Source organism: Podarcis cretensis, assembly GCF_951804945.1.
Source record: "Podarcis cretensis genome assembly, chromosome: 11".
In the NCBI taxonomy this organism is placed as follows: domain Eukaryota; kingdom Metazoa; phylum Chordata; class Lepidosauria; order Squamata; family Lacertidae; genus Podarcis; species Podarcis cretensis.
This window is the reverse complement of record NC_137180.1, coordinates 14673397-14693159: the sequence shown is the minus strand read 5'-3', so window position 1 is coordinate 14693159 and position 19763 is coordinate 14673397. Positions and strand designations below refer to the sequence as shown.

The window sequence follows — 19763 nt, the reverse complement described above, 5'->3', positions numbered from 1 at the left end:
GGCTTCGCGTTGCTTTCATTGAAGCCAGGAGAGCAAGAGGGATTGATCCCTCTTGCTCTCCTGGCTTCGCTTTGCAAGAAAGCCGCTGCACAGCTTTCCCTCTCTCTGTAGTGCCCCTTCAGCGAAGCGCCAGGAGGAACGGAGCCTCTTCCATTTCTCCTGCCGCTTCGCTGAAGGGGCGCTGTGCAGAGACGGAAAGCTGTGAAGTGTCCCCTCAGCAAAGCAGGAGGAGAAATGGAGCCCCTTCCGTTTCTCCTCCCGCTTTACTGGAGAGGCGCTGAGCAGAGAGGGAGAGAACATTTTTTTTCTTGTTCTCCTCCTCTAGAACTAGGTGCGTCTTATGGTTGGGTGCATCTTATAGAGTGAAAAATACAGTACTCTCTTGACACTAGAGCTGGGCAATATATGGTTTTCAGCATTGTGATATATTTCCAGCTAAACATGGTGATATACTGATATATCACGATATCTGAATTAAGGATGGAGCTATATAGAGGCATTGGCTGGCTGCATGGTTTTCCCTGCATTGCATTTTTTGCACACGCACACAAAACAGTGATTTGCAATATATTGCCAGGTCAAAATTATGAAACTGATATCATGATAGGGGCTTGAAAACGGTTTTGGATTATATATTGATATATCGCCCAACCCTACTTGGCATTAGCTTCAATAGCATAATATTGTGTGGATTGTTATTTTTTAAGCCGCTCTCCTTTGTCCTCTCCCATTTGACAGGTTCCTCGGTAACATTCTCTTGAAGTGGCTAAAATGGAGAATAGGATGGGGGTGCAATCTTAAGCCCTGAAAAAAAGTAAATTCCATTGACATTGATGGGGTCTGCATACAAGTACATGTGTTTAGGATTATAGGGCCAGCAGTCTTGTTTTTGTTTTGTAGATCTGGCATGTTTTGAGATGCTTAACATTCATGTAAAGGAGTCCAGAAATCCTGGTGTGTTAGTTATCCGGAATAAGTGGGGGGCCTGGGAGAAGGGCATGCGTGTTGTGGGCTCGAGTTCATTCCAAACATATTTTGCTTTTATGGGCTATGGCCCATGATGTATTCTCAGCTGTGGCTTTGATTTGCAGTGACTCAACTGGGGCAGTGTTTGGACAGCAAAAAAATCCTGCTGATGAGACGTGTAAACTCCCACCCAGAGCTCTAGGTGGTCTTGCCATCTCATCACATACCAAGAGTAGGAGGATACTGAGCCCTTTAAATATGTGATGGAGAGCAGGTTTATAGGGCCAGCAGTGAAGGGCTCAAGAAAACTCTTCAGGGCAATTGCATAATGTTAATTTTTTTTGGCTCTTAAAAAAAGAAATACATGCCTAGAATTACCTATTTGATTCTGCTTCACTGATAGATATGAGAATATTTTGTATTAGATGTTGGAATGAAAATTACTAAACCGAGATTTCAATTCTGTCTTGCTAAACAGATTTCAAAACAAAAACAAAACTTAGAGGGCAAATCCAGTGTTAAGTTGTTAGAAAACAAACTTAATTCTGTGCTGACACTGTAGGGTGACCTCACCACACAGCATAAGAATGTCGCATTTGCTTGATATTAGGAATAACATGATATTTGGCTCCATCTTAGAAAAAATGGAAGTCACGGGAGATTAAAGTTTAATACACTATGCTTTCTCAAAGAGAGCAAGCTGTTCAAATAGGTTGTTAAGTGGTAATTAAACAAAGAAATTAGCTGTGATCCTTTAGTTAAAAACATGATGATGAGGTAACAGTACTCTTCTTACCTTGATAAAAGTGCCATGGGTGCAAACATAAAATGACTACCAATGGCAGCAACCCCCCTCCCACACAAAAAAAAACCCTACTCCATACCAGTGAGTGCAATCACAAAAAGTCCTAGTAAATATCTAGTTCAGACAAGGAATTATCATGCATCAAGTGAAAGCAGATTAAACATATACATACAACAGGTTTTCCCCCAGACACATGATAATGATGATGATGATGATTTATTTGTACCCCACCCATCTGACTGGGTTGTCCCAGCCACTCTGGGTGGCTTCCAACATACATAAAAAGGTAATAAAACATTAAAAATTTAAAAAGCATAAGATTCCTGTTTTTCTTTTTAAACTCTCCTCTATGCTCAACAGTTGAGGACCTCTTTTCGTCAGCCCTTTGGCAAGTTACAGACTTGTATAGAATATGTATAGAAGGAGAAAGGAACGGAGCCAGGCACAAGAGGAACATTTGATCTACATTATAAACAGAGTACAGAGGGATGCGGGTGGCGCTGTGGGTTAAACCACAAAGCCTCTTGGGCTTGCCAATCAGAAGGTTGGCGGTTCGAATCCCCGCAACGGGGTGAGCTCCCATTGCTCGGTCCCTGCTCCTGCCAACCTAGCAGTTTGAAAGCACGTCAAAGTGTAAATAGATAAATAGTCACTGCTCCGGCAGGAAGGCAAACGGTGTTTCCGTGCGCTGCTCTGGTTCGCCAGAAGCAGCTTGGTCATGCTGGCCACATGTACGCCAGCTCCCTCGGCCAATAAAGTGAGATGAGCGCTGCAACCCCCGAGTCAGCCACAACTGGACCTAATGGTCAGGGGTCTCTTTACTTTTATAAACAGAGTTAGAATTGACTCCTCCTTGATATACCTTTGCTGACTCCTGTCTTGCACACGCATCTTATACTTGCACTTCTAAACAATTACAAAGAAATTAAGTTATGAAATATGGACCACGGAGAAGTCAGCTACCCAAATGTGATACAAAGAATGAGGACACCAGGAGTATGCCTCATCTCTGGAAAAGTATATGAATTGACCTAGGCTTACAGAGGCAATGTGAGCTGTTTAAAAACACACCATGGATGGTGCTTTCAAGCAAGAAGATGAGTTCTGAACTAAAATGCATTAAACTCTTTGCAAGCAGTTAAAAGCAGTGCTTTTTTCTGGGGGTACGCAGGGGTACGCATACCCCTAAACATTTTGTGAATCTTTGTACTTTTTCTGTATTTATTTTTCCCGATTTGAACTTTAAAATGGTGATTTTCTTGAGTCAAAAAGAGAGTACCCCTAAACATTTTTTTTAGAAGGAAAGAAAGCACTGGTTAAGAGTAAGTTTCCAGTTGCATTTATTATTTGGCTCATGCTTCATATTTAAACCTTATTTGCCTTTGAATGAAACTGGTGTCTTTTTCTCCCCTTTCAGAAAAGACGGCGGCGAATCGATCGGAGTATGATTGGTGAGCCAACAAACTTTGTTCACACAGCTCATGTAGGTTCAGGAGATCTCTTTAGTGGAATGAATTCGGTAAGTTTTTGCCAGGAATCCTGCAACATTTTATTTTATTTTTCCAGCTTTTTTCTTTTCTTTATATTTTATACATTTATTTACATTTTATACATTTTTTTGACAAAGTAATAACCATAAATAAATAAAGAAGAAAAATGTGCACCCGACCGCCGAGACCATTCCATGGTAACTATCCAACCTCCCAAAATTTCAACACCTTGCGATGGTTTGACCCCTTTCCCTTTTAAAAGTACAAATTCTACAAACACCCTCCATATCTCCTCAAAATAATTTCTCCCACATATTCCCTGTCTTGCCTTAATGGCACATGTTAATTTAATAGCTATATCCCAAACCTCTTTATACCATTCTTCCATTTTATATTCCGCTTGGCCCTTCCACTTCCTAGCTATAATAATGCATGCAGCTGTCAATAAATTTGTGAGTAAGTTCTTCATAGCCTGTGAACCTTGCACCCCATCCCTGCAGCATTTTAGACTGGATCCTTGAATATGTATATATCCTGAAACATTAAACAATTTAGATTTGTAGTGTAGTCCACCCTACACTAAAGATTAGAGATGTGACGTAAAATATTGCTTCAATTTTTTTTACAAGATGACACAGATGCTCAATTACTTATATTTTAATGCCAAAAATAGGTTGGATGCCTTTTGGCCACGCCATTTTGCAGCTCTTACGAGGCAGTATATATTCAGGAGGGCAGGAGGGAATCAGCATTTGTAATTAGTTAAAGAAGTCTTCTTCATGGGCAGCTAGAAAACAAATACAGTGGTACCTCAGTTTTCGAATGTAATCCATTCCGGAAGACCGTTCAACTTCTGAAACATTCGAAAACTGAAGCATTTATTTCTGGATGCATTTACTTATGGAAAACTCAATATGGAAGCCACGTGGCACGTTCGACTTCCAAAAAGCATTCAAAAACCAAAGCAGTTACTTCCGGGTTTTTGGCATTCGAAAACCGAAACGTTCAACTTCTGAGACGTTAGAAAACCGAGGTACCACTGTATATATTTACAGTGTAATTGTGCTTGTGTTTGAATACGTTTATATATAGGACTGTAGCCTTGGTGTATCCTATTAAGAAAATTATGGATTCATTTATACCTTTAACACACCAGCATATCAAATATAAGAGTATTGTAGCTGATTCACTCAAATGAATAATATCAGAAAGCCTGTAACACGGATAGCCTAAATGGCATATTATAGATTGTTTCAAAGTAAGGGGGGGGGTAAACAGTGTTAGAAGCATAATATCACTTCTCTTTTCAGAACATTTGTAGTGTTGTCTAGTAAACAGAAAATGTTGTACTTTCTCCCCAAGAAGATGTCAGTCTGTAATAAAAAAATGCATGTTAGAGCACAGACAGCTTCAGCTTCCTTCTTGCAACCCAAAATGCTCTTTCCTATATCCCTTTTATTGTACAAGAAACTCTTATCATTTTTTTAATAGGCTCAAATCTGCCATGTAAAAATGTATGCTAACTAGTTTCTTCAAAGGAAAGGCTGAAACTGTTTCTTGAAAGGCCAAAATGTGTGTTTGCCTGCAGCTAGCTATCTAACTGTACAAGAAAAAAAACCTAGGACCTGCTAACGAAGGAAAATAACGCACACCACTGATAAAATTAACAAATCAGCTGTTCTAAAATTCTTCGATTGGCATGACCTTTGAAATATCCTGGAGAAAACTTGGATAGCCCTAGCTAGAAATCCCTAAAGTCACACATTCGTATGTTAACATAGTTCACTAGAAGCAAGAATCAAAAGAACTCACATCTTCGCTGAGCAGGACAGAGATGGTGTTTGCAAACCTAGAATTGAGATGAATAATTGAGGTTTAGGCTGCACATATTGGAGAGCAGGTTTGGCTGTTAACTTGCTGCACAAGCACAAAGGGAACAAATTCCCTGTGTTTTTTGTTCCGCCAGCACAGCACTATATTTAAAATGCATTAGAGGTGTTTACAAGGTTGGAGAAATCCCTGTCCATTCCTTATATGGATTTGGGGTTTCTGTGAAGGCATGGGGAATGAGCTGCATTGAAGTTACAGATCCAAATGCCCTTAAATCGGTGTTCTCTTTATCACCTCCTCATTTCATGCTGCTTGGGGATCCGAGCTCCCAGAATACATATTTCAATTTTAAAAATTGCAAAAATAAAGAGAATTTTAAATTTCACCTTACAAAAAAGGGGCATACTAATATCTGATTTTAAAATCTGAATAACATTCTTGCATTTTTAAAATAAATTATGCATGTACAATATTATTATGACTTCATGCTAAGCTGTTTTGCATATTTATTGCACACATAACTTTATTCCAATTATCCCAAATAAGTTTGTTCTCCCTAAAGGTTGTTTTGATTCATGGCTTACAAATCACAGTAATAAATGCCATTTTCTTATATTATTATTGTAATGGGATAAGGGGTTGCTTGTGCGTAAGCGCTAAAACGCTCCCAGTTTTGTAGTTAGTTTTAAACTCTCCCTAACCAGACAGCCATAAGTGCGTGGCTGCCTTAATCACTGGCAGAATCCGTCAGTGGGCGTTTCCTGAATTTCTTCCAACATAAAAGTTCTTTGACAGAAAGTCTCCTCCTTGATTCCCTGCGCGACAGCTTTCTGCGCAGAGTGGGCGTTCCAAGGGGAGGTCCTGAGCTCTCACCGCTGGTCTCGCTTGAAGCGTCTCTGAGCCTCACCTCCGACGCTGTCTCCTCCTTCCCTCCTTCTTCAGCGGAAACTCTCGCTCTCCCCCTGCTGGTTCCCTCCTCAGCATCCGAGGGTCTCCCAGCATCCGAGAGCCTCTCCACCACCCTGAGCTCCGATGGCAGTTCCCTGACATCCACCTCCCCTCCAGGACCCCCCTCACCCCCTGTCCTCCCCCTTTCTTTGGGCGGTGAGGCTGGGAACCCCCGGAAAGAATCTCCCCCATCTTCTGATGACTCGAAAACTGCTCTCCACCTACTACTATCCCGTCTTCCTGAAAAATCTTCCCAATCTGATTCCCCCTCTTCAGATTCTTCTTCCTCTTCCTGCCCAGAGTCCGGAAATCCCTCAAACTCCTCTTCATCGTCTGTGGTGCCAAATTGCTCCTCCCAGAACCTAGCTAAGGGTTTGGGCCTCCTTGGGAACCTATGGTGAAACTCTCCCAAGAGAAACTCATCCTTGATGGTTTCCGCTGGTACCCATGCATTTTCTGACTCCGGTGCCCCTTCCCATGCCACTAGGTACTCCACCTGTTTACCCTTCCACCTTGAATCGAGTATTTCTGCTACATGACTGCTGCGCTCCCTCTCATCTACTTGTGGTGCCGCAGGAACCTCTCCCTCTCATCCCTGAAATTCCCGCCCTTCCCTGTATGGTGATAGTAACGATCTATGAAATACTGGATGTAGTTTCATGTTGTCCGGCAGGTTGAGCCTAAAGGCCACCGGATTCACCTGTTGTGTAACCTCGAAGGGTCCCAGTCATCTCGGTCTCAATTTCTTGCAACCTCCCTTGAACGGTAACCCTTGTGTTGACAACCACACCCAGTCCCCAACCCTTATGGTCTCTCCTTCCCTCCTGCTCCTATCTGCCTGCCTTTTGTACACTTCCTTAGCCCTCTCTAAATTCAACTTAAGCTGTTGGTGTATAGCTTCCATTTCTTCTACGAAATGTTCCGCCGCCAGTACACTCCATCTTTCCTCCCCTCCCCCTGGAAAGGCCCTTGGGTGACAACCATAATTGGCCATAAATGGACTCATGCCCGTGGACACATGCTCGGCATTATTGTAGGCAAATTCGGCCAGGGCTAATTTTTCTACCCAGTCACTCTCCCTCTCATTGACATAACACCTCAAAATGCTGTTTGCCCTTTCCGCTTGCCCGTTGGTTTCTGGGTGTCTGGCCGTTGAGAAATTGACCTCCACATGCAGTAGGCTCATGAGCTTCCTCCAGAACCTGGACGTGAATTCTTTTCCTCTGTCAGAGACCACCCTCAAGGGGGCGCCATGCAACCTAAAAATGTGTTCTACAAACAGCCTGGCGGTTTCCTCCGCCGTCACCGCATGTGAGCAAGCTATAAAATGGCACATCTTAGTTAACAAGTCGACTACTACCATGACCGCCGTTTTCCCCCTAGATTTGGGCAAATCTGTCATAAAATCTATGGACACTGCCTCCCATGGCCTTTCTGGTGTGGGTAATGGTTCCAGCAACCCCGCTGGTGTTGCCCTCTCCCCTTTGGCTCGCTGGCAGCAGTCGCACCCCCTGACGTATTCCCCTACATCTTCCCTCACCTTTGGCCACCAGAACTGCCTGGTGACTAGCAACATGGTTTTGTGGTGACCAAAATGTCCCGCCGTGGGGCTGTCGTGTAATTGTTTGAGTACTCTGCTTCTCAATTGCCCCTCTGGTATATGCAACGCCCCCCAGTAGTACAGCGCCCCATTTTTTCCCTCAAAACGCCCCGGGTTTTCCCTTGCTCCCCTGAGCTCTCTGAGCTTGTTTTGGGCGTACTCGTCGCCCTCGGTCCCCTCTACCAGTTCTCGTTGCCCAACCAATACTGCCCCACACACCCAGTGGTCCTTGGGTATCACATGTCTTTCTTCCGGCGCTCCCTCTCCCTCCATATATTCTGGCTTCCGGGAGAGAGCGTCCGCCCTTACGTTTTCTTCCCCTGGTACGTAGCGAATTTCAAAATGGAACTTGGAAAACTCCTGTGCCCATCGCACTTGTCTCTGGTTGAGTACCCTTGCCGTCCTCCAGTATTCCAGGTTCTTATGGTCTGTGCACACCTGTATCTTGTGTTGTGCCCCTATTAGTAGATGTCTCCAGCGTCAAAATGCTTCATAAATGGCCAGCAGCTCCCTGTCGTACACTGTGTAGTTCCGTTCCGACTTGTTCAACTTCCGGGAGAAGAAGGCACACGGTCTCCAGTCAGACGGATCTCTTCCCGGCTGTAGCAGTACTGCCCCTACCGCTCGGTCTGATGCATCGGTCTCCGACCCTCATTGGTTTCTGCAGATCCACGTGCAAGAGCTGTTCTTCCGAAGCGAACGCCTTCTTTAGTCGGTCAAACGATTGCTGCGCCTCTTCCATCCATACAAACTTCTTCTTGCTACTGAGGCAATTGGTGATGGGTGCAGTTAAGTGGGCAAAGTTTTTGATGAACTTCCGATAGAAATTTCCAAACCCCAGGAATCTCTGCACGTCCTTCCTGGTCTTAGGTGTCTTCCATTCCAGTACCGCTTGTAGCTTGCCCGGATCCATGGATAATCCCTTGTCAGACAACCAGTACCCCAGGAATTCCACCTCTCTTGTATGGAACTAGCACTTCTCCAGTTTGACCCATAGCTGGTTCGCCTGTAACCTGCTTAGCACTTCCCGGACGTCTCTGACATGCTGCTCCTCGTCCTCTGAGTAGATCAGCACGTCATCTAAGAAGGCTACACAGTTCTTGTACAGCAAGGGTCCTAGAACGTGATGCATGAAAGATTGGAAACAAGCTGAACCCCCTTGTAATCCAAAAGGCATAATGAGGTACTCGAAGGCCCCCAGGGGGGTAAACATGGTGGTCTTCCATTCATCCCCCTCCCTCATTCTGATCAGGTTCTACGCCCCCCTTAGGTCCAGCTTGGTAAAAATCTTTCCCTTCCTAACCCTGGTCAAAATGTCGTCAACCCTGGGCATGGGGAAGGCTACTGGTTCTGACACCAAATTGACGGCCCGAAAGTCCACTACCAGCCTGGGCTTATTAGTGTCTTTTTTGTCTACAAAAAACACTGGACTGCCCCCCACCGCTCTCGACTCCCTTATGAAACCTCTCTTTAGGTTCTTGTCTATAAATTCCCTTAACTCCTGCATCTCCCTGTCCGACATGGCGTACAGTTTGCCCACTGGCAGCTGAGCTCCCGGGAGTAGGTTGATTTGACAGTCAAAGGGTCTATGAGGGGGTAGTCTATCTGCTTCCTTCTCACTGAAGACGTCACGCAGGTCGGCGTATTGCGGTGGTATCTCTCCTTTTTCCCCCACCGCCAGCCCTGCCAAACTGGCCATTGCCATCCCTGGGTTCCCCCCCCCATGGCAGTGTTCCAAGCAGTGAACTGACCCGAAAGAGACTGTCCGCTGGTGCCATCCCACTAACGGATCATGTAGCGCCAGCCAGCTCATTCCCAATATGATGGGTGGTCCCGCCAGGGTGGCTACGTGAAAGGCAATGACTTCCGTGTGCCTGGCCACCCTCATTCTCATGGGGACCGTCTGTTGGGTTACTTCTCCCCCCAGAAGTTCCCTCCCATCAATCGTGGTGACTTGCAAAGGACTACTTAGGGGCAGAGTCTGTATCTGATGCTCTGACGCGAATTCCTTGCTCATGAAATTGCAAGAGCTGCCTGAGTCTAACAGAGCTTTTATCGTGAGTGGATGTCCGTTGGGTAGCTCTAGCACCACCCCTACGGCGATGGCTGCTTGGGGGGTTCAGGCTTGGGCACGTTCACTGGTCCTTGGCCTGGCTGCTGTGCCCTGTCATCGGCAGCCAGGCGTTGGCTTTTACCTGCTCCTTAATCCCCTCCTCCTCACTCCCAACAGCCCCCACCATTCCTTGCCATGCCTTTCTTTGAGGGCAGACCCTGGCAAAATGTCCTGGCTGTTGGCAGAGGAAACACCTTTTAGCGGCTTTCCCCTCCTTCTTCCGCCCTTCATTTGAATTTGAAGCCCCACGCACGCACGCGCGCGCCTCCAATTTCCATTGGCTCCACTGGCTGGGAAGACTGTTCTGGCATCTCAGGAATGCGAAAATCATTCCAACGCTCTCCTCTGCCTTCCCGCTTCTCTAGAGCCCTTGCTTCCTGGCACGCCCCAATCGCAAGTGCTGCCTTGGTCAGCTGATCCATCGACTGCGGGCGGGGTGCGCGGGAAAGTTCATCTTTCACTGCAGGGGCTAGGCCTTCTTCGAATAACATCTGGATCGGGTCCGAAGCCAGATCCCACCCCAGTCTGTGTATGATCATGGCAAATCGTGCCCAGTATTCTCGGACTGATTGATTCCCGTTTGCACGCCATCAACTGCCTGCGTACAATGCCCTCCTCAATCTGGCTGGAAAACATCAAGTCCATAGCTAAAAAAAATTTCCTCAAGTCTTTCAAGGCGTCATTATCCGATGCCATCAGGGGTCTAACCCATTCTCTAGCCCCCCCCCCTTCCAGGTGTCCGATCACAAAGGCTACTCTCGCCCCCTCGTCGGCAAAGTCATCATACTGCAGGTTCAGTGCAAACTGCATCTCTGTCTTAAAGGCTTGGTAGTCCTTTGGATCACCCCCGAATTTATGCACCAGTCCCGGTACCTTCCTTGCAATGGGGGTGGGTTTCCCCTGTGCATCCTGAGCTCGCCTTTCATCGAGTCGCGCTGCTAGCTGAGCCAGCTGGTGTTCCAAATCTCTGTTTCTCTCCTCCAGAGTTGGTCCTCCTCCGGCTCCCTCCGCTCCTCCGACTCCCGTTGGGTTGCTCATGATGCCATTCCTTCGCACAAACAACGTCAAAGACTGACGGATTGCTGTAATGGGATAAGGGGTTGCTTGTGCGTAAGCGCTAAAACGCTCCCAGTTTTGTAGTTAGTTTTAAACTCTCCTTAACCGGACAGCCATAAGTGCGTGGCTGCCTTAATCACTGGCAGAATCCATCAGTGGGCGTTTCCTGAATTTCTTCCAACATAAAAGTTCTTTGACAGAAAGTCTCCTCCTTGATTCCCTGCGCGACAGCTTTCTGCGCAGAGTGGGCGTTCCAAGGGGAGGTCCTCAGCTCTCACCACTGGTCTCGCTTGAAGCGTCTCTGAGCCTCACCTCCGACGCTGTCTCCTCCTTCCCTCCTTCTTCAGCGGAAACTCTCGCTCTCCCCCTGCTGGTTCCCTCCTCAGCATCCGAGGGTCTCCCAGCATCCGAGAGCCTCTCCACCACCCTGAGCTCCGATGGCAGTTCCCTGACAATTATGGATAAGCGTTTCAAAACATTTTTGTCTCTGTCTATTTCGTCCTAGAAGAATTTATTTCATCTAACAGAATTGATATGTTAACATTCCGCTTAAATAAATCTCCTGTTAAGAGAGTAAGAGATGAATCAGTTGGAAGAAAACATTGATCTTTTTTGCATAGCTATGTAGACATCTATTTTTAAGACATCTGTTACAATGCATACATCCTGTGTAAGAAAATTTGGACTCTTATTATGATATACACAATTCTATTTGTCTGTCCTAAAAAGAAAAACATTTTCTATTTCTAAGCTATGTTTATAACTCAAGATCACACATGTATATCAGCTGCAACATCAAACAATGTACAAAACACTAATCCCATGCTGCAGCTTCGAGGGACCAAAGGTCCCTTCATGTTACTCACACAAAGTGGTGATCATGTGATCACACACTTCCCCCTGGCCCTGATGTCCAGGCATTAGGCATGAGAACCCCCACGATGGGGTGAGCTCCCGTCGCTCTGACCCAGCTCCTGCCAACCAAGCAGTTCGAAAGCATGCCAGTGCAAGTAGAAAAACAGGTACCACTGCGGTGGGAAGGTAAATGGCATTTCCATGCGCTCTGGTTTCCGTCACAGTGTCCCGTTGCGCCAGAAGCGGTTTAGTCCTGCTGGTCACTTGACCCGGAAAACTGTCTGTGGACAAACACCAGCTCCCTCAGCCTGAAATTGAGATGAGCTCTGCAACCCCATAGTCGTCTTTGACTGGACTTGACTGTCCAGGGGTCCTTTAGGGACAGCATTGGTTTAGTAAAGATATGTTATTCTCCTTATGGAAACTAAACAACTAGTAAAAGTGCTATCCATGTCAAATGTGTTAAAATACCAGAAAACCTACCGTCTAGGAATGAACTTGTGTTAAATCGTGTCCTCCCTTAAAGAGGGCACATATTGCGGTGAGACCTGGACAACCGACCCCCTGTGTTGTGGGTGGGTACATTTGATCAGCCACAACACCCGATTGGTAGGTCCCTCAAAGCTGGGTATAATCTGGCCAATGGGACGCAGTCCAAGCGGTTCGAGGGACCTATTTATGCCCATGCACGTGACCCAGAGCTTCCTCTTTCGGCACATGCATTCGGAACACCCGCCCACCTCTCCCTACTTTTAGGGTTTGTTGCGCTTGACCTTGCTATGCCGTCATGTGTCGTCTGTCGTTTGCACAGGGGCACGGCAGGAATTTTCCCCACTTGGCTGATTGGCTGTTGCCATTTGGGTTTCGCCTGCCGCGAAGCAAATTGTCACAACATGTAAGGTTGCAGATAGGCTCAGGTTCAGGTGATAGGGATGGGAGAACGCTCTCGCCATCCCTATGTGAAGGGTATTCCGTTAAAGGAATCCGGGGACTCGATGGTTTGGTCAACCCCTGAGAGGGGGTTGTGCCCGTGCCTGAGTCCAAGGAGACATTTGGGTGGCAGAGTTAGCCCGTTCCCGGCTTTCTGCTTATCCAGGTGTTCACCCTTGGCTAACCTATGCTGGTGTCCTGGGTCAGCGCTACCTGCATGGCAGGGAGCTAGTCGAACCAGAGCCTATGCAACCAGTCACTTTCTGTAATCAATAAAGTTGTGGCCTAATTTCTGACAAAAACCAAAACCAAAATTTGAGTCAAGTGTGAATTTATTTTAGGGGGGAGGTTTCTGTGTCTGAACTTGAAAGTCCACCAGTTCATGGCTGATCGTACCCCTTTCTTTCCTACCCTTTCCCTGTATGTCTAGGTGAGTTCAATTCAGAACCAAATGCAGTCCAAAGGAGGCTACGGAGGAGGAATGTCTGCAAATGTTCAAATGCAGCTTGTAGATACAAAGGCGGGATAACCGTGGGACATACTTTGAGTGAGTATTACAGAATTTGCAAGCACTATTGCTGACTTTTTTCTGCTAGTAACAGAAAAGAAGCTGCTGTGCTCCTTTTAAGCGATTCTCTGTAAATAGCTTGTTTGTTAGATTTGCCGCTAGCCTAGGAGCCTGATGCAAGAAATATGTGCCTGCAAATGTGTGTTAGGTATTATGCAATGAGCGATAAGATCAAGTACTTCCAGTACCAATTATAAGAAAGAGATTTTGTTCGACTGATTTCGCACACTCGTCCGCCAGGAATTAGCTTTAGACCTTTGGTGCTCATCTTTGTAGGAATTGTTGACCCCTGAAGTTCTCAGTGGTACCAAAATGAGAACAATTAAATTGCAGAGAAGGGGGAACATCACAGTTAAAGCATGATTGCATAAATAGAGCATGCGAGCATTTTTTTATTTCTGATAGCAGTAGGTGGTTTCATCAAACAATCTCTTAAGTTCCTTAGTTCCCTGCTCCCACACATGGTTTCCTGCTGCTGCTGGAGGTTAGGAAACACACATTGTAATGATGTCTCAACGTGAGATGAAATTTGCGCTATGTGTCACAGTTTGAGAGAACACAGCCTATGGCTGCCATGTTCAGTAGTAGCTGCTTGCAAGCTACATTTCTTTCTTTTCACACTTTTTATTCATTCTTTTATTTCTATTTTATACATTTATTTACATTTTATACACTTTTTTTTTTTTTACAAAATAATAAGAATAAATAAACCCCACCACCAAAACCATTCCATTGTAACTATCTAGCCTCTCAAAATTTCAGCACCTCTTCCAATGATGGTTTGACCCCTTTCCCTTTTAACAGTACAAATTCTACAAACATCCTCCATATCTCCTCAAAATCATTTCCTCTGCATATTCCCCGGCTTACCTTAATGGCACATGTTAATTTAGCATGAATAGCTATATCCCACACCTCTTTATACCATTCTTCCATTTTATATTCTGCTTGACCCTTCCACTTCCTGGCTATCATCATTCGTGCGGCTGTCAAAAAATTTGTGAGCAAGTCCTTCATAGCCTGCGAACCTTCGTCCCCATCGTAGATTGATAATAATGCTGCCTCTGGAACTTTGGTCAGCTTTAACCCAGTGATTTCTGTTATCTCCTTAATTTTTATTAATATATTTATACCCCCATCTCATGTGAACATAATTCCGCAAGCTACATTTCTGCCCTCGTTCTGAGAATGTCTTGTTTGTCTTCTTACTCATTCATTGCTCTGTTTTTTTCACAGATCCTTGTGAATATCTGTACCTTCTTTCCTGTGTTCCTCTATGCCTTGGTGACTGCTTCCTGTGCTCATGAGAGAAATTGATGGTTCATCACCCACCCCTTGTGATTACGCCGTTGAAACATTCCTTTTCTGCTGTGAGGGTGACATTTATCAGACTGGTCTTGTCATGCTTTTCAAGGGGCAAGCTTACATCTCACTGCTACCAAAACATCTGTGGACATGTATTGGTTGGTTGAGTTGTTCTTTGGGGGACATTTTCAGTCTATTCTCAGCATTTTAAAACAACATTTTTAAGCGATCTAAACATGTAGTTTGGTGTTGGGTTGACCTCTTTATTTGTACTCCCTCTGAAAGGCCTCGTTTATGGCATTCTCATCGGTTGGTTGTTTTTTTTTAATCCTTATTTCCTTTTCTGTGATTAGAAGCAAGCAAGTTCCTATTAATATGTTGAACCTGTCATTGTTAATACAATTTTATTATTTTTTAGGGAAAAGGTCTGGGACCTGCAAGCACAATGATCATTTCACACAGTCAGAAATCAGCAGAGTATATGAGCGCATGCTTTGTGAATTTGCTTGGTATGGTGGCCTGTTGGGTGCCAAAAACATTTTTTTTTAATGCTTGTTCTTTCAGATGGATGATATTATTGCTGATTAAAAAGTTTTGCAATGGCACCAGATCATGCTAATCTCTCTGGGGGAAAAGGTCTTGTATCTTTTAGCTGCTTTGGAAATACATCGTCTTAGGTTTTGATCCAGCTGATCTTGAAATAATAAAGAGAGCTTGCATACATAAGGCATCTTGTTGTAAATGTTCAGTATATTTATTTGAAAGAGCTGACCTCAAGATTGTAACCCGGTGTAGTAACGTACATACTAAATGTTGTGGTTGCGCTTTTGTCTGGTTAAAGAGGCATTGTTATGTTGGCTGCTTTTTTCTTTTCTCTCTCCCCCAACTTTTTTTTTTTAAAAAAAGCTTAATTTTAGGCCATTCCGGCATTGCCAGTAGCAGCATGTTGAACTGCCTGCAATATTATAGCTGGAATTTAGTTGACCTCTCTAAGTAGTTGGCAGTTTCTGCGTACTAAATATTTAGGGGCCATGTAAGTTGCTGAAAGCAACATAGTAACCTGGCAGAAACTGGTGCCAGCGAAAACAACATACAGGGTGGCTTTTTGCTATATTGGTCAAGAAGCCTTTTGCTCAGGTTCCAAAGCATGTTCCTCTTTCACAAAGTGTGAAAATTGTGTTTTTTAATATTGCACTGTTCTTGAAATATTTCTGTAAGTGGTCCTCTTTTCTTTTCTTTTCTTTTTTTCATCTTCCCTACCCTCATGCCCCCTTGGTCATAAGAAGCTGAAGTCAGTTGATTAAACACTAGCAAAATATTTTTTAAAAACCACATTTAGAATGCTCCTCATACATTTTTAACATCTTAACTGGCAAGTGGCATTACTGAGCCTAATTGGGAAAGTTCTTGAAAGTGACAAGCACAGATAGACACAACACAAAAGAGAGAGAGAGAGCAAGAAAAGAGAATTTGCTGCATAAAATCCATTCATTTCCACATGGTTCATGCAGAAACGTCATGAAACTAGCATTGCTTTGTAGTTAATGCCGAAATATTTCTCTCTGCTCCCATTGATAATTTGTAATGGGAAGACACTAGAATGAAAGGTAATCAAAAAACAGTTTTAATTTTTTTTCCTGGTACTACTGAAAGTATTAATATTTTTCCAAATCTAATAAACCAACATCAATTGGATAAGGATCCAAGACCACTGTTGAAGGCCCAATCTAACAAGGAAGTCATATGTCTAAACATCTCTGAAATGAGTAGAAGCAGTGGCTGAGCACATCTGTGCAAGATACTGCTCCACATTCATTTCAATGAGCTAAGTCCAGAAGATGTTCCTGTTGCATCAATCGCATAGACTTTCTGAGGACAGCAAGGCTATAGGACCGTAATACGATTTTGTGGGGCAAAGATCCAATTTAGATGTCCCATCAAATCATCTTCACTGACTGGAAGTGCTGATTTCTGAGGTTGCACCTCTCTGTGGCTGTTTGGGTCAAATAAATGGCAACTTAATTATAGTTATCTTAGTTCAATTGTGTACATTCTCAAAAATGCTCTTCAAAATATAGGATTTCAGAATTATTTTCACTTTTGTCCTTGCTGACGGAAAATAAAAATTTTGGAGCATTTGTTTTGTCTGGGGGGAAAAGTAATAATCTTCAGCTCAGTCGCCAGAAAAGAGAGACATATTTTTATAACAAACATACTTTTTTTTTGTACATTATGTTCATTCTTAAATAATGTAAGTTCAATGTTGTCTTGTAGATATTAAAAGGAGAATATTGACTTTTGATTCAATAAATGTTTTCTTTCAGCTGCTGGTTTACCTAATTCTTTATCATAACCACTACCTACTGGTTTGGAGGGATCAGAGCCTGCAGGCCTTCAAAACACAGTTTCACCTTTTCAGTTTTAGTGCTATACTGGAAGGTAAAGGTGGGGACCATATGAAAGCAGCTTTGTAGATTCTCTTTTAGATCACTATTTAACAAAATATTGAAGCCTGGAGCATTGCTATGGAAGATTTCGCCCACTTTTCTCAAATCAGATTCTGTAGAAATAATTATATATTCACCCTGCCCATCTGGCTGGGTGTCTGGGCGGCTCGCAACAGAACACCAATAACAATAATAAAAAAGGAGCAACATCAAACATTTAAAACTTCCCTAAACAGGGCTGCCTTCAGATGTCTTCTAAAAGTCAGATAGTTGCTTATTTCCTTGACATCTAATGGGAGGGCGTTCCACAGGGCAGGCGCCACCACCGAGAAGGCCCCACAGCAATGCATCATATTTGAGACTGCCTAGATCAATGACCGGGACGCAGGTGGCGCTGTGGGTTAAAGCCTCAGCGCCTAGGGCTTGCCGATCGAAAGGTCGGCGGTTCAAATCCCTGCGGCGGGGTGCGCTCCTGCTGCTCGGTCCCAGCGCCTGCCAACCTAGCAGTTCGAAAGCACCTCCGGGTGCAAGTAGATAAATAGGGACCGCTTACCAGCGGGAAGGTAAACGGCGTTTCCGTGTGTGGCTCTGGCTCTGGCTCTGGCTCTGGCCAGAGCAGCGATGTCACGCTGGCCACGTGACCCGGAAGTGTCTCCAGACAGCGCTGGCCCCTGGCCTCTTAAGTGAGATGGGCGCACAACCCCAGAGTCTGTCAAGACTGGCCCGTACGGGCAGGGGTACTTTTACCTTTACCTTTAGATCAATGACCAAGGAATTGCAACAGGTGGTTCACAAATAATCTTGTGGACGGATTATTAACTGCTACCCACCATGTTGATTCTGTTTCACGGGTATTGAAAGATAGCCATTGGCTTCCAGTTTGTATGTGGGTGCCATTCAAAGGGCTGATTTGGACTTATAACACCCTAATATCTCGAGAATTTAACATCACTACTTCAGATGTCTTCTAAAAGTCAGATAGTTGTTTATTTCCTTGATATCTGATGGGAGGGCATTCCACAGGGCGGGCACCACTACTGAGAAGGCCCTCTGCCTGGTTCCCTGTAACCTCACTTCTCGCATTGAGGGAACCGCCAGAAGGCCCTCGGAGCTGGACCTCAGTGTCCGGGCTGAATGATGGGGGTGGAGAAGCTCCTTCAGGTCTACTGTGCCGAGGCTGTTTAGGTCACTATAGGGATGGGGAACCCACACCTAAAGGACGGCATGGATGAATCATACACCAATGGGAGCATGTGAGTAGTTCCATATATTTATGTTAGTCTCTGAGTGTCATTGCTTATGTAGTCCAAATGGCTCCACACCTGCCCAAGAGTGAGGTATCTACAGGCTCGGGGAAGGTAAATCTAAGGAGGGAAGCAGCCCCCCAAAACAACCCAATGCAGACAGAGTATACTCAGTGGCCATGGGATGTTGACTGAGTGTTGGAGGTGGAGGGATGGAAAACTGGGTGGTGCTTGCAGCTGCTGTTGAAATTGTAAAGCAATGAACGGGGCGGAGCAATGGAGAACTTCTGAAACCACAATGGGATATTAGCTCTGCCCAAGGCATGATGGAAAGCAGCAATGGCTGGGAAAAGACGTAACATTTTACAAGGACAGGAAGATACAACACGGACAGAATAATTGCCACACCCAGGAGGAAATAGAAAATAGTTTGAATGCCTCACCTATAGCTTTATAAATCATTTAATGTGTCAAGACGAATGGATGTCGTCAATATTGCAGTTGTCGTATAAGGGATTGTTATTTTGGCTGGAATGTAATTGAGTTGAATAAGATTTTGGAACGCAGAAACAAAGTAAACCATCAAATCATCAATTCTAGCACACGGGAGGCCATCTAAATTATACAATTTGGCATCTGAATGATTGGGATGAGAAATTGTATTATAATAAAAATTATTGGGGGACTGGACGGAAAATTGAGCGAGGGGAGTAAGAATAGAACCTCTCCAGAGCTGTCAGATCAACCCAAGGGTTACCAATAAATTAGCATGTATTCAGAGAAATGGACTCCGTTGGGAAGATGGGTGGGATATAAATCTAATAAATAATACATAAATAAATTTTGGTCCTCAAAATGTTGCAGAAGATGCTGCATCTTCCTTGGCTTTTTCCAATAATTCTTCAAAGCTTGGGGACACCAACCCCAGAAGAACTTCCCCATTACAAGCAACCTCCTTACCAGCATCCCTGGTTTAATGCTTAACTCATTATTTATATGGTCTTTATTATTTCTCTCTTCTATTTGATATGTCTCAGCTAAGCAGCTAGAATAAATAAAAAGTTTTAAAATAAACCAAAAAAAGAACCAAAACACAAGTAGTTTTTAAATTAATATTTAATTTGGAATACTCGTTGATAATTCCATGTCAGGATCTTGTTGATATATTTAACACTGCGTAACACATATTCTCGGCCTAGTTGCGTGTGAAGACCCTCAAAACCAACCCCAAATGAAGACACAATAGACACAGATTTTAGTTTAAGGTTTTTGGCATTAAATTTTGGGCACAACTTTATTGATTGCAGCATGTGAGTGGTTGCTTAGGCATTGGTTCCAGACTATCTGAACCTGCACGGTGGCAGGAACAGGACTGACACGGGGCACCACCATATGTCAGTAAGGGAAGGCATCCTGGGGGAGCGAGAACTCCTTCCATCTCACAGCTCACCCGAGATGCTCCCAGGGGCTCTGGCGTGGCCCTAGCCCCTGGACAGGGTTCGGACAAAAGCAAGGCAAGCCGCTAGATTCCTCTAACGGAATTCCCTAACAGCAGCAGTGGAGGGGCCGGCACAGCAAACCACGTCCCCTCCTCAAAACATTGAAC

General features: G+C 44.5%; 1 protein-coding gene across 5 annotated transcripts in view; it reads left to right on the top strand.

The window, feature by feature from the left end:
• The window catches only part of CDC42SE2 (CDC42 small effector 2), a 100001-nt gene extending 83212 nt beyond the window's left edge, over positions 1–16789 (top strand). For all 5 annotated transcript variants that reach the window (XM_079995900.1, XM_079995898.1, XM_079995897.1 and 2 more), the window contains exons 3-5: positions 3189–3290; positions 13024–13140; positions 14398–16789. In XM_079995900.1, coding sequence (XP_079852026.1) covers positions 3189–3290; positions 13024–13122 — 201 coding nt within the window. In that variant the 3' untranslated portion in view covers positions 13123–13140; positions 14398–16789. The remainder of the gene's footprint in view (positions 1–3188; positions 3291–13023; positions 13141–14397) is intronic.
• The last annotated feature ends 2974 nt before the right edge of the window (positions 16790–19763 follow it).